At 38.8% G+C, this 13,416-nt stretch overlaps 1 protein-coding gene across 1 annotated transcript in view; it reads left to right on the top strand.

The window, feature by feature from the left end:
* The first annotated feature begins 328 nt into the window (after positions 1-328).
* GABRB1 (gamma-aminobutyric acid type A receptor subunit beta1) overlaps positions 329-13,416 on the top strand; it is a 592,027-nt gene continuing 578,939 nt past the window's right edge. Inside the window, exons 1-3 of the mRNA XM_075567001.1 lie at positions 329-1,099; positions 1,268-1,359; positions 1,537-1,604. Of these exons, the coding sequence (XP_075423116.1) occupies positions 1,020-1,099; positions 1,268-1,359; positions 1,537-1,604 (240 nt within the window). The 5' untranslated portion in view covers positions 329-1,019. The remainder of the gene's footprint in view (positions 1,100-1,267; positions 1,360-1,536; positions 1,605-13,416) is intronic.

The raw sequence follows: 13,416 nt of genomic DNA, 5'->3' as shown, positions 1-13,416 counted from the left end.
GTGTGTGTGTGTGTGTGTGTGTGTGTGTGTGTGTGTGTGTATATATACACACACAATATATATATATAAAATAAAAATATATATATATATATATATTGTGTGTGCGCGCACACACACACACACACACACACACACTGCATCTACTGCATCTACTGCATACACCTTTCTTAAACAAAATAAAATGCCAGGCTGCCGTCCTACAGTATATTGTTATACTATAGCAGGACAAGCAGGGGTTGATGACTGCTATCAACCTGCCATGTACTAGGATAACTCCTTGTCGAGGTGATCACAAATCTGAAGCAATAATTCCAGTATGTGGACTGTAGTGTAGATCTCAGGACTGGAATGGACCATTTCTTTGTAAATGATGCTAGGATGCACTGTATCTAGGCCGTTTTGACTGCATACACATATCAGAGCAGAAGTAATTGGTTTGCTTCATTTTTTTTTTTTTTTTTGCCCCCTCCCATAATCAGAGAAATCGTGATCAGGTACAGTACGTATCTCCCAGAACAGCTTCCCTGGGAATGGCTGCTGGCTGCTAAGGCGCACTGCTAGGGAAAGCGATGCTGAAATGTCTGTAGGAGCCTGTGGTTGAGAGAGGACTGCTTCAGATTCTGATCATCACCAGGCTCCAGTGATACAGCACGTACGGGACCTACTACTACAGCAGCAGCAGCAGCAGCAGCAGATAATAATCTGAGCCATGCTCAATGATCTCGCCAAGCCAAGGAGATCAGGTTGAAGAGGTTTGGGCCAGGACGGCTATTAGCTGATCCTCTTATGGACTAAGCAAGAGAAAAGCCAGAACTTTTAAGGATTTGGATCTGTTGACATTTTTTATTTTTTTTTGTGCAAGAGAGATCGTCTCAGCAAACGGTGTCTGTTGGTTGAGTCACGCATGCGTGGAGCTTCCCACTATTTGGAATTACCGTCTTGCTTGAGACTTAGTTGCCTTCCTTGAGTCTTCTCTCATAAGATCATTTAAAAATTAATAATAATAATCAAACTTAGTAATGTGGACGCTTCAAGACAGAGGATATTTCGGGATTGTATCGTTCCCTATGATGGTAGCCATGGTCTGCTGTGCTCAGAGGTGAGATGTGTTGATGCAGCTAGATTTTTGATTAATTGATTTCCAGATATATGACTTTTGGGGGGGGGGGGCAGTGTGTGTGTGTGTGTGTGTGTGTGTTTTGTGCTGTTGTTGTTGTCTGCTTGCCATTCAGTGTAAATACTGAATCCAATCCATACTTCTCCTCAGCGTTAATGAGCACAGCAACATGTCATATGTGAAAGAGACAGTGGATAGATTGCTGAAAGGATATGACATTCGCTTGAGGCCGGATTTCGGAGGTAAAAACTGCTCATACTTCTTACCATCTTAACGTTACATCAGTATGATTATTTTTTTCTGTGACGTGCTGGTTTATTGAAAATATCGCTTTGTAGATCTTTATCCAACATATTTACATAGATCGCTGTCTGATGAAATATGCCTATTGGATTCCTCACTCTGCTTCGCTTTCGCAGGCCCTCCTGTAGATGTTGGGATGAGAATAGATGTTGCCAGCATAGATATGGTCTCAGAAGTCAACATGGTGAGTACATCCTTTGAATTAAACAAGAGCGAAAGTGCGCAGAGCAAAAAAAAAAAACCCGGCTTGTGGTTACTGTGCAGACTTACAGCAACTTTGTGTCAACTTGTGCTTACGGATGGTCTGCTCTGATGTCCATGTGATAAGCTTCTTTCTCTTTGCCTATTCAGTGAACTCTTTTGATGTGGCTAATTGTAATGTTAATGGTTAATGTTGTTTTAAAAAGAGTTTGAACATCTTGATGTGCATTTTGATATATGAAATGCCGCCATCTGCTGATTGTTGGTTTTTATTATTTTCTCTGAGTACCTTGGACAGCTACATGCATATTCTTTCCTTGGCCCGACTGCTGCCTCTTTGAGGTTTGTAGCAAATGAGACACATTTTCAATTTGGAAGGTGATCTTGCTAATGCTTATGTCGTTTTAATGTGTGGTTAAATACACAACACATTATCATAGAATTATGAGAAGCAATGTTGCTACCTATGAAAAGAGGTGTTATTCTGCTTGCTTAAGCATGTGAAAGAGTGTTAGGTACAGCATCAGGAGGACTAGTACATGTTATACTGTGCTGTATGGTACTGTATGATTCACTCCGTGACTGTGGAGATCCGAGCTTTATGATTAAATGGAGGAGATTTTTATCATAACTTTTGGAAAAGGAGTGTTAAAGGGGAGAGAAGCTGGATTGAGGGTTAACAATAAATATATTGATTGCAAGTTAACTTTTCACACAGTTTAGGTTAATCATCTTAGTATTACTGTTCTTATTAGGAATCCATAAATTAACATTAGTTTTTCATGGTAGATTACGCTTATTATTGGTAACTAATGGTCTCAATTTTTTCCTTTGGTATACAGACACTTGTTTTTCTATCCTTATTTCTTATCCTAGGAATAGGCCATTTCAAGCATTGAGAAAAGCATGTTATAGTCCTCAAAAAAAAAAACAACACATGTTTATTTGGAAGAAATCTATATAACATGTTTCAAACAAAGTACATTATAATCAATATATAATTATGTATTGGCTACTCCTTTGGGCTGAGTCAAACAAAGTTTTCCTCCAGTTTTGCACTTGAAGGAAATGATACCACTTTAGCAGTTCTTGGGTAAAATACTAGGGGAACATTAAATCATAGCATTTGAGTATCTAGCCTTAAAATTGGCAAATCATTTTTTTTCTCAAGGGACCGTTGTCTTTGATAAATCAAGAACTAGTATCAGTATTGTAATAATTTGTATTACCTGTGAGACTATGATACAGGACACCTAAAGTTGAGAGACTAGGTTTGTGTTTATTTTCATTGTACGTTAAAACATGTTTTCCTTCATATTGTTGTACATATGCATTTTTGCACCATTAATGTTATTTTCTAACATTACTGTAATTTTCTTTACAACCTTAATGTATTGGCCTCTCATGATATATTCAATATAAACTATTATTACTATATTATTGTTGGAGAGAGTTACGTGATATTTATATTTATCAAATTGTATTCTCTGCTACAGGTTCATACAGAATATTTGAAAGCACAGTGAATTTGTGTGCGGTTAAATCTTTAAGCATCTTACTAAGATCTAAGTTACGAAATGTCAGTAATTCTCATGTATGTTTTATTCAAAAATCAGCTGCTAGAATATTTTCACTTTCTTCCATAACAATCATTGCTCCTCTCCTCTTTAAATCCCTCTCCTGGCTTCCCATCAAGTTTCGAATTACCCACAAAGTTCTCCTCCTTAGGCCTTGGTCCCGCTGCGGCCGTGGGCCACCAGCTGCTTGCCCCCGTTCTAGATGCCCCCGCTGGCTCCTTCCGGCGTGGCTGACTGCGTGCTGTGATGTGTCAGTCAGCCAGAGCTACAAGGAGCTTGTGGTTTTGGCGAGTGTCGCGTCACGTGACATCCCAGCAGCCAATCCGATTCCCCCCTCTGCTCCGATCCCCCCCCATTCCGATTTCCCCCTTCAGCTCCAATCCCCCTTCCGATTCCCCCCCTCTCCGACCCCCAACTCCCCGTTACGATTCACCCGGTGTGTATTTGCCTGTGTGTGTATGGGTGCCTGTGTGTGTGTGTGTGAGTGCCTGTGTGTGTGAGTGCCTGTGTGTGTCCTTCCCTCTGTGCCTGGCTTCAGAGTGCGAGGGGCTCCGGGAGTGAGAGAGGGATCTGGGGGGGGGGGGGGGTACGACAGCACGAGAGCCCCCCGTTCAAACCACGCCCAGTTCCGTCTCCGACTCCATACAGACCGCAGGTAGCGGTCAATTGCCTGTCAGCGCGCTGCCTGCATGTAGTGCGGGCGCGCTGACTGAGGGAGCGGGGCCTTAGCCTTATGTTCAAGGCTCTTCATTTTTCTGCTCTTCCCTTCCTACATAGCTCCTCCCAAAATATCAGCTTGGATCGCTGAGTATGCACCTGTTCCGTCTCATGCGTTCTACCCATAACTGTTTCCTTTCAGCCCTCTACTGCTCTCTCTCACCTTAAACCTTTTTCTCTCACTGCCCCTTACCTGTGGAACTCTCTCACCCTCAGCATGCCAAGCACCTTCCCTCCTCACCCTTAAGACAAACCTTAAAATTCAACTCTTAAAGAAGCACTCCAATAGCCTAGACTCATTGCTACTGTCCCACAGTCACAGTCACTCTTACCAACGGCTGCCATCTACTGTACTTATTCCCTCACCTGCTGTCTCTGTAAATCTCCCAACATTCCACTTAGATTACTAACTCTCCAGGGCAGGGATTTCCTTTCCTATTGTCTGATCTTATCTGTTGCACTTATTGTACTGTAATTCCATGTACTGTATTGTTTCTCTTGTAAATTATTATTACACTGAGAGACATATGATCAAACTCTCAAATACAAAACTTAGCTCAGCTGTGAGGAAGATCAACATGCCAGTATTCAGCATTGGGTTAAGGTGTTACAAGGAATATTTAGGCTTTGGGTAGTCTTCTCACAAAATAACACTATATAATTGTAGAGTTCTTTGTAGATGCGTTGGTAATATACAAAGCTTTTAAATGTCTCACTGGTGTCTTCCTCACTTAGATGAGACCTGTGATTTGTCGTAGATTGGAAGGAGTTTGTATATTGATTTTCTGACATTGAGCACTGTTTGTTATTAGATTAAAATTGTGGTGCAGTATATAACCACCATATAACCAATTTACCATATAGCCATACATTGCTTAATTAAATTGTTTGTAGGTTACATTTCTATTAACTAGACAGGCATATTTATCAGTGTGAAGAAAAAGGAACAAGCCCAAAAATGTACAAGTGAATAAATACATAAATAAAAACTCATGAAACTGTGATATGTGAATACAAATACATATAGTGGGAGTGATCAATAAGAAATAACAAATGTCTATGACCTCTGGTAGAGATGCAGCTCTGAATGCAATGATGTTTTCAGGCATCAAACAGGACTGGTTTTAGAATAAATAAAGTGCAAGGCTACTAGGGGAAATAAAGAGAAAAAACACAATCTAGTTCTGCGACTCTAAAATTAGGGAGCAATTGTTTTTTTTAAATATGCAAAAATAGGAGGTATCCCACTCACATGCACCAGTTCAAATACAGGCATTAAGAGATAAATCTCTAGATAGAACTATTGATCCGTGGCACATCTACTGTGCCATGGATCAACAGTTACATCTAGAGATGTATCTTTTAAAGCCTGTATTTGAACTGCAGCATGTGAGTGGGTTACCTCATATTTTTGCATATCTTTTCACTTTTTTATTCCCTAATTTGCGATTCCCTACACTAGATTGTGTTTTTTTTTCTTTCACCTGGTAGCCTTGTGCTTGTTTATTCTAAAACCATATTTATCAGTAGAGCTGAAAATTCTATCCTTGAACTTACAGTAGGGGTAGATTCTCAGAAGTGCACTAAATGAGAGCAAACAATATTATGTTACCTAATTAGAGAAGTTATTTTTCCTTCATTTAACGGGCATCCTAAAAGCGGATCATATGTATAGATAAAGTACTTTAGCAAAACCACCATCCTGCGTTTTGCAATACACTGCATACGCGCATTGGTCAAACTTTAAGGCGCGTTATTAACAGAGACTTTCATGTGCGTTACCAAAGCTTGTTATAATATTAGAAATGTATAAGTTTTACACTTAACCTTTTCACTTAATTATATGGTATGTAATGTAATAATGACTGTATACAGTATGAGTGTACAATGATATATATTGATACATACCGTAACTAAATTAATTAATATTTAATTTATATTTATGTACAATTAAAATAAGTGAAGACTGTCCAGAGGTATGAATGAATATACATTATTGTACAACCATACATTATACAATCATTATTACATTATATACCATATTAGTTCAGACAAATATATCACTGTAATCACTAAAAAACACAATAGAGTTTATGATGTATTTCAGATATATCCTTGTATGACACAAGAGTAACTTTTTGAAGTCCTTTCCATTGCTTTTTGGCTATTCAAAGAAATAACTCAATGGTAATCAGGGTCTAGATGTGAATAAGGGCACCTTTTGGAAGGCGCTAAATATCATAGTGTTATTATCATGAACTACCATTAACAGAGGTCTGAGGATCTCTGTTGTTAGGTAAACTGCTCATTCCCATATGATTTGCATATGAGTAAGACTAAGGTATGTTCAAATGTAACGATCTATTATTTTTAAGAAAAATGCAAGAGCATTGTTGCGCTAAGCACCTGTGGGAATATGCGTTATGGTTATGGACATGTTAAGTTGAGATAACGGAACGTTAAAAAGTTAGCAACTTTCTGAGGATCTACCCCTTATTTCCAAACTAACTTGTGTTAACTTTGATTTCCCCATCACATATTACTACAAGTACAGTGCTGTCACAAGAGACCTGGCAGTTTACACCTTTTTAACCGGGATCATTACTGAGCAAAACAAGGTAATGAAACAAATTGAAGTTTATTTGCTAGACTCTCCTAGGTGCAGGGAACTCTAAATAAGAGTTTTACCCTGACCGGAACTTAGCCCGGAATCTCCTGGTTCCCAAATCGGCGTGAAGTTCCACATGCCACCGCTCCCTTCTCTTCTGAGAACATGGACTTTCTTGACCGCAAGCTACCACCGAGCCTCTGGTACCGAAATCAGCATCAAATCCCAGCCACGACCACTACATTCAATTTTGGGAACTTGATCACAGAAGTCGTGACTTAGAATCTGGTGGGCAGACTTTTCTGTCTTGAAATCAAAGCCAGATGCTCTGCTGTTCGCTTAAGAGCAACTTTGAAAAGCCCGCCCACGCTCTTTCTACCTGGAATCTCAAATCTCCTTGGTTCAGACAATTCTTATGGTATTCTGAGTTTCTTTCATGAAACTCAGCAGCCAATTATTGCGTGGGAATTTTCTAAGCAACCAATCAGAGCCAAGTTGGTCTGAAAAGCTGGGTCAACAGGAAATATGAAACTGCCAAGGGACATGCGTAAGTTTGCCACCTCCGTCCCTTGCTATCTCAATGCCACCACTGGGTCAAATGCCAGCCCAGATGACTGCCATTGTTCCCCGGACCTGGGTACTTGAGCCCTTCTCTGCTACCCAAATGGCTTTCACACCTTTGGCATCTCTGGCTACTTTGAACTCCAATGTCCAGCAAACTTACTGGCGCATATGGGGTAGCCCTGACAGTCTGTTTCGGCATCAGTTCCGATAGTCCCAGAATATTACAGTACACAACAGTACATTACAGTATTAATAAAATATAGTTTAATACATCCCTAAGTCTCTGGGTATGGAGAATAGAATAGAAAGATGTTCTTTTATTCCTATCAGCCTTATTCCCCTTACACTATCTTTTGGGACTTAGTTTGGACTCTGAGAGTCCCCCCACAACCTTATATACGGTTGGGGCACCCACAAACCCAATACAGTTTCTAGGTTACCTGGGCACTAGCTGTACCTCCCTTTACCTAGGGACCCCCTCAGCTACAGGGGCACTTGTTCATCCCTTGCCCCATTCACCTTTCTGGGCTATGCTGAAGCAGGGTACCCTAGTGGTGAGTCACGCTTGCGTTTTCAAGGGGATGTATTGCCGGGACAATGTGCCTACATGTATCTGAGAATCAGGCATGATTCCCCGGTACATTTTGTAGGGGAACCGACAACTCCGGACCCCAACTACCTAGGCACATTCTGACATCAATTCCTCCGCAACCCCTCCCCCCCCTCAAAACTCATACCCTTGTTATCCCTGCTCGCTGGCATTCCCGGAAAGGGAAAAACACATAAAATACTTGTAATACGCAAAGTACAGTTGGAACATACAATGTTACTTGGTCCAAGAGCTAACTCTCCTGAACTCTTATACTCGGATCAGGGGTAACCAAAAATGGGCTTAACCTTTATTTGAGAGCCTGGTTACCACCTAGCATCATAACTATTAATCATTAATGATTCCTACAGTTTACAAGTTATATACTGTATGAAGTTGAATGCTATATACATTGAATGCTAAAAAGTTTTTACAATTGCCTTTTAGATTGTAACAGAATTTGATTAGACTCTGGTAAATTGGTACAACACAGCACAATTTGATTTTGCAAATGGTAATATCATTTTTATCCTCCAATAAGTAAATGTTGAAAAATAAATACAGGGATATTTCACATATCAAATTGGTGTCTGTAATAGTTTTACATTATGAAAAAGAAAGAGTAAACTTCTGTAATTACTTTTCACAGTGATGTTTCTACATTTGAGGCAACAAATGTCAACTGTGCATTACAGTACAAGTCGACACATATCAGCATTAGCACTTCAAGATATGTGATAATGGTTTGGGTAAGGAGTCAGAAACAAGTTACATAACACCGATGTTAACATGTTACGTCTGAACATAGTTCATTTTGGGATGTTAAATATGTTTTTGACTCAGACACAAAAAATAATTATAGTAAAATGGAAAAGGACTGTATTTTTTATTTCTGATTTGAATTGGAAGAATATTAAGAACATATTTGGAGACCATAGGAAAAAGCTGACCTTATATCTCAATGTATAATATTTTAGAATATGCTTCTCTAGGATATCTATAGATATTGCAGGCAACTTTTGGAAGCTGGTTTTGATTTCACCTTAAAGGCACTTGATATTTTGTGTATTTTCAAAGATATTTTAATATGAGTACATTAGATACAGGTTTCTGACACATATATATTTTTTGAGAACCGACACCTCCATATTAATTAAAAAAGGTTTTATTTTGTGTAGTTCAAACCTGAATTATATTCTATTTTCCCCTTGGGAATATACCATGGCACCAAAAAGTGCATCTAGATGGAGAGAAACAAAACTTAAAACGCCAAATAAATAAGTTTACATTAGTTATGACTAAATTTAGTAAGCAGGGCAGTGCCAAAATACACCTGCACTGGAAGATACATTACAACCATTCATAGCACCGCTTAGTAAATATGGGCATAATATTAAAAACATGTTAATCAAGAGTCTTAAGTTATACGTCCCAAACTAAATTCACTGGATTGTTAGGACAGACATATTCCACCCTCCCACAATTCCATTATAAGACATCCTATTTAACTGCTTGTAAGCACAACCCTCACCCCCTCCTTTCATTTACCATTCCCTTTTGGGTGCTCTTTGTCCAAATGACCAGCGCCAATTTCTTCAACAAAATTAATCAAATAAATATTTTTAATTCTAAATAATCTTTGTTTGTTCATACAACGCACACAAAGAATGCTATTGAATTTACCCCAAGCAAGATATTTAGGATGCTTGGGAAAGGATTGTAACCACTGATGTATAATTTAAAACATCCCCCTATTATTTGTGCAGCTGGTAAGTCCTTAATAATTTTCCTTTTCGTAATCATTATTTAAATTGTGAGATGATGCATATGGGTCAACATACTGTACATTAAACATACCATCCTACAGTCACTCCTACAGAAACATGCTTAAGATAAAGGGTCTGTGTATAAAGGTATTTAGCAATGCATCAGGAAAGACAGCTCCAATTTTATTATTTTACTGCATTTGTGCAAATGTCAGAAACCCCAACATTTAAGTGTCTTACATTTGACCGAGATTGTAAGTCTGAAGAGCTTACAAGTGGGAGTTGGAGTTTGTTTTCAACGCAAAATGAAAAATGTACCAGATTCATGCTTTTACATCTAATTTTAACGTGTATTGGATGTCCTACAAAATAAATAAATAATGTTAATGGAACACAAAAGTAAAAATTCAGTGACGCTTACAAAAATATGCCCGGAGTGCCATTTTAAAACTTTTATGGCAAAAATGGCTTCTCTAATTTTCATTTTCACATAAAAGGTGTCATCTGTGTACCATTTATACACAACCACACTGATATGGGAAAATATTTTAGTGAGAGTCTGACACTGTACTGAAAAGGATGGGGGTGCCGGAATGGGAGAAAGCTATGGGGCAACTGAAATCATAAGAGCATGGGAAGATCAGGGAAGGTTTTGTTATTTTATTTTGAGATGAATTGTAAGATGTACTGTACGGAGGAAAAAGTTTTAATTTGTGGATTCATCTTGAATTTGGTTGTGGATGACATATATAGTTGCTGAGGGAAATGGATAAAGGAGAAACAGAAGAAAAGTAGTGTGTGGGTTCAGTGAGCATAATAGCAGCATACTATTAAATAAGAAAAAAGGAAAATGTCCTCCGGCGCATAAACTCAAGCAAGATTTCCAAGCATAGGAGGAATACAAGGAAAAAACACAGAGATAACAGTGTATTAATAAACAAATTAATGTATTGACTAAAAAGTCAGACCAGTGCGGTCATAGAACTGCCTGTATTACATCTCTGTCACTATAGTTGTTATTCAGATAGAGGCTAATAATGTCAGTGCAGTCTCCAGTTGTGGCATAGATTAGGGATAGCACACACCTGATGTGATAACTTTATATGGAACTTCCTCAGATGTTTATCCAAATGGCAGCAGTTGGAAATTAGGCTGTATAGTTTTTTTTACCAGATTGGAATTTGGGGATTATCTTCAATATTCCACCTGTTATCCTTATAAATTAAAGGGAGATGACATGACATAATAACATTTAATAAACATGGACTGGTGTAAAAACAAATGAAAAATCACAAACGTCCGGTATTTGTGCATATTTTGAATAAAGCTTTCCAGCATAAAGAGCTTGTATCTTCCTGGATTCCTTTGTGGCAGGGACAGGGTCTTTCACAGTCACCAAAACGTTGCTGTCAGCTGACAAGTTGTGTCCTTCCACGCTGGGATTGCGGCGCTTCCTCTCTCTTTCCTCTACTTGTGCGCAGGAGGGGGCGGCCGCTTCTCTCTCCCTGTATGGATCCGCATCAGCACGATGGTCCTGCAGACGAAGCGAATTAGCGAAACGCATTGGATTGGCACACAGGCCACCATAGTTTTTGGAACGCATGACCAATCCAGAGCTGCTACAGTGACACTGGTGTCTGCTGGACCATCGTGATGACACCGATCCATCCAGGGAGAGAGAAGTGGCCGCCCCCAGCTGTTTGCAAGCAGGGGAAGGAGAGAGGCAGTGACGCTATCCCAGCATGGAAGGACACAACTTGTCGGCTGACAGCAACGTTTTTGTGACTGTGAAAGACCCTGTCCCTGCCACAAAGAAATCCAGGAGATACAGGCTCTTGATGATGATGATGATGATGATCCTGGAAAGCTTTATTCATAATGCACACAAAAACCGGACGTTTGTGAGTGATCATTTGTTTTTATACCAGTCTATGTTTATTAAATTTTATTATGCTATGTCATCTCTCTTTAATTTATAAGGATAACCGGTGGAATATTGAAGATTATCCCAAAATTCCAATATGGTAACAAATAGATTGTGCGTCGGAGGACATTTTCCTTTTTTCCTGCTCCTGTTTGGAGGAAGGTTGAAATCCCTCCTTTAAACTCTGGCTGTCGGACTATCCCATTTGGAACATTTTACTACCTCGTGACTAATTGGTGTGTTTCACATACTGCACCGACACACTTTATTCGAGCAAATACCCAGTATGTACCTGGCAGATACCTGGAATGCGCCGCTCCTCACCTCTGACAAGCCCCGTTGCGTTTGCCTTCCCAGCCTGGGTTCATGCTTGGCTGACGGGCGGCTGATCTGGCATGATAATGATTAGGATTTAATAGGCTGCAATGCTTCGCGTGTCTACCAGATGGCATAAATTCATGAATTGTAATGCAGTATATATATATATACTGTGCAGTATTGCAGCCAGCGGGAATAAAATGCTTCAATCCCTGCCTGGAAAATAACCCAATGCACTCGGGCAGAAAACAGTCACAAACCTCAATACACCCGGGTATACCCGAATTCGTGGGACTAGCCGAGCTCGAATAAAGTGTGTCGCCAGTGTATATGAGTTTCACTCATCACATATTAAATTTTCACTCCTTATTAGTTTATAATTTAGTGGATAGAGCTACTTTCATTTTTCTATTATAATATTAAATAAAAAGCATTTAATTTCCGTCCTGGGAATTTCTTGGTCCTAAATGTTTTCCTACTGCAGGTTCAAAAGGTTTTGCAAAACATCAATTAAAAACATCACTTTTTAACTTTTATTTTTATTTTCTTATGACTGAAATACAAATTCCACAACCATTTTTTATGCGATTCTCTTTTATGCTACATGTATTTGCCACGTTTCAATTTTCTTCTTAAATGGTGGATTTGTATATAAATTATGATAGCTTAGTCTACACTTTGAAAGGCTATTCATGGATTATGTCATTTATGTTCCACAATTTGTAAATGTGTGCAGACACTGTCATGTCTGTGATGCTGTATGGACTCTTGGCTTTACAAATATCTGCAATGACAATTGTTGCTAAATATAATGTACATTTCATTGCACAGACTGATGTGTTCTTTTTTGTCCCTTTTTTACACAAGGAAAGTGTAAATAAATGCCACAATGAAACAGATATTTATTTAAAATAGACAGGAGAGGTCAAGCCACTCTTTAGTCTCTCCAAGTGTCTGTTTATCAAAGTTTTATAAATAACCACCAATACTGTATGTCCTATAAACTGCTATTGACTCAATCTGAGACACTGCAGTACTTTGAACAATATTAAAACTGGCCCGAAATAGTCATACTGCAAGAAGTGTGGATTGCACAGTATAAAAAAAGACTATTGCACAATCTACATGATCTTCTTTGGTTGCAAGCTCAATATAAATACATACATGTGTAAAAGTGTCTCGGCTGTAAAACTGGTGTGAAAAAGAGAACCAAATGTATATACTATATAAAAAAGAATGTATACTGTGTGTATTAAACTCTCCAATTGCAAATCTGCTTTCAGTTGGCATTTATTCTTATTTGGCAAAATGTGATGCAATGTGATGTGAAGATCTTACCAAATAACTCCTAGTGTATTTAACCCTTTGAAATTAGCAACAATATAATTGAGTCTGGCACTCCAGGGGCCCTATGATGTAGTGGCTACATCATACCCTTCTTGTGCTCGGTTTTTATAGGATCGCAGAACGACTTCAGAAATGCAGGAAAATGGAACATGATTCCTCCTCTTTCATTCTGATAAAGTGATGCTGCAATCACGTGATTGCTCTAAGGAATGCCACAGCTCTCCGGCAACCTACGTTGAAAGCATCTTTATATCTTTTGAAATGTATTGAAATGTATTCAAAATGCAGAGTTAATGAGCATATTAGAATTGATATAAATAAACTTAAAACAAGGTTTTTCTGGCCTCAGTATTTACTACCTGCGTACAATAGGTGCTACAGCACA

Source organism: Ascaphus truei, chromosome 1 (assembly GCF_040206685.1).
Source record: "Ascaphus truei isolate aAscTru1 chromosome 1, aAscTru1.hap1, whole genome shotgun sequence".
Lineage (NCBI taxonomy): Eukaryota > Metazoa > Chordata > Amphibia > Anura > Ascaphidae > Ascaphus > Ascaphus truei.
This window is presented reverse-complemented; position numbering and strand designations above follow the sequence as displayed.